We start from the raw sequence: 2018 nt of genomic DNA on the forward strand, positions 1-2018 counted from the left end.
CACTCTTCAGGCTGACAAACACGCATGCTCAGCCAGGTAAAGCCTGACGCCACACGAGGGCGACAGATATCTTTATAAAAAATATTGTATTTACTTTAGCTATGGATCTTTTACCACGGATCTGTGAATAGCATCTGTGAATAGCATCTGTCAATGTGATTATATAATACTGTTCTTTAACATATTTGATGCTGATAGTTTAGATATGCATAATAGCAAAGAGTAAGAAGGTTATTTAATAAATTCATATTTTAGGTCAAGAAGTTTCGTTTCCTTGAGGTGATCAGTCAGTTGACAGCTGAAAAAAAGCTCACTGACTTCCCAACTGTTGTTTGTTCAAGTGAACGGTTCAAATGGCCTTGATAATAGCATACCTCGCATTCTCCTCCTCAGTCTGAAAGTTTGTAGGCAGAGGGTCATTTGAGGACAGAATATGCTCCCCCTCGTTCAGGACAATCACTACCCACTGCTAACAATGAAGGCGCAAGCAGGAAGACTTCAACGATGTGTGCAGCCTGAAGGACCACTTAGGTGAGAAGTAGTTATTTCAATTCTGAATTGGGAAGATATATTTTTACTTTTAGTTAATTAGGTCGCATGGTTGTATTATAGTTGCTCCTCGGTTTGGAGACCATGGACAACTTTAAGAGAAACTGAATCGCCCCAGGAAAAAGTAAGCATTTTTTCTATGAGCTACTTGCTCTAAAATGTAATAAATTTAACTCAGTTAACCGACCCTAATCTTTTTTTTTTCTTTTTTAGTTTAACTCAGTGACAATGGTGACAAAAACTATACCCAAGGTTGCCCATGGATTCCAGCACCCAGTCAGGTTTGTAGCAATGCGGACAGAGAAAGATTATTTCCATTTGATGTGTGTTTGTGTAATCCACTAAAATGTATACTACCTTCATTCATGTAATCTACAGGCTCTACATGCCCAAATCCAGGACTCATGAATATATGTTACGTTTAGGAAAGAAGGTCCTGGCCAGTTTCCCTGTCCAAGCCACTCTTCATTTTTACAATGATGACTCCAGTTCTGAGGAAGAAGATGAAGACATAGAAGAGCACAAAACGTATTTGCATGGGCTGGACCATAGGAGACACCCATCTCATCTCCTTAGTTCATAAAGATAGCTGTGAAGCCTGGCTGATTTGGATACAAGAAGTATGGACTGGTGGATGGAGCTGTGAAGGTGCTGGGCCCAAGTCATACATGTGGCTCTGCTGAAGTGATCATGTTTACTACTGGACAATGCCAACAAACCTTGAACCTGGATCTATGGCCACTTCTCCCCAACAATGCCCTGAGTTGGACCTTGTGAACCTAAATAATTTTGTTAACCTTTTGTGTCTAAACAACTTCCTTTTTTAACTGTATATCAAGCATGATATGCACTTTCTTAAGTTCTACACTATCCTATTTCAGTGGGTGTTTTTAATAGGGAAAGAATTGTTATTTATAGTCAGTGGATGGATCTTCAAATGTAACAATATTACAACAATTTTACATTAAATAACATACTCTGTATTGTTTATCATCTGTTTTGTACTAATAAAAAGCATTAATTGTATTCAAAATCTTTTTGTTACTTGAACTTTTTTACAATTTCTTCTTAAAAAAAACCCCTTGGATCATTTGTGCTATGTGCAGTGGAGTGGTACCAAAATTACCAATTGGATTTGAAAAATGGCAAGCAGGTACAGTGCCCTCCAAAAGTATTGGAACAGTGAGGCCAATTCCTTTATTTTTGCTGTAGACTGAAAACATTTGGGCTTGACATCAAACGATGAATGTGAAACCAGAGATCAACGTTTCAGCTTTTATTTCCAGGTATTTACATCAGGATCTGATGCACAAATTAGAAAATATCACCTTTTTGTTCGAACCCACCCATTTGTCACGTGAGCAAAAGTATTGGAACATGTGACTGACAGGTGTGTTTTGTTGCCCAGGTGTGTCCTATTACATACATTATTCAATCAATAAATACCACTGAATGTCTACACTCAGGTT

At 38.1% G+C, this 2018-nt stretch overlaps 1 protein-coding gene across 1 annotated transcript; it reads left to right on the plus strand.

Moving 5' to 3' along the window:
• Positions 1-167: 167 nt before the first annotated feature.
• Positions 168-1471, plus strand: ripply3 (ripply transcriptional repressor 3). Its single transcript, XM_047017106.1, has 4 exons — positions 168-531; positions 613-673; positions 763-830; positions 928-1471. Exons 1-4 carry the CDS (start codon positions 434-436, stop codon positions 1130-1132), a joined length of 432 nt encoding a protein of 143 aa, XP_046873062.1. The 5' UTR covers positions 168-433; the 3' UTR covers positions 1133-1471.
• The last annotated feature ends 547 nt before the right edge of the window (positions 1472-2018 follow it).

The sequence above is a fragment of the Hypomesus transpacificus genome, unplaced genomic scaffold, assembly GCF_021917145.1.
Source record: "Hypomesus transpacificus isolate Combined female unplaced genomic scaffold, fHypTra1 scaffold_48, whole genome shotgun sequence".
NCBI lineage: Eukaryota > Metazoa > Chordata > Actinopteri > Osmeriformes > Osmeridae > Hypomesus > Hypomesus transpacificus.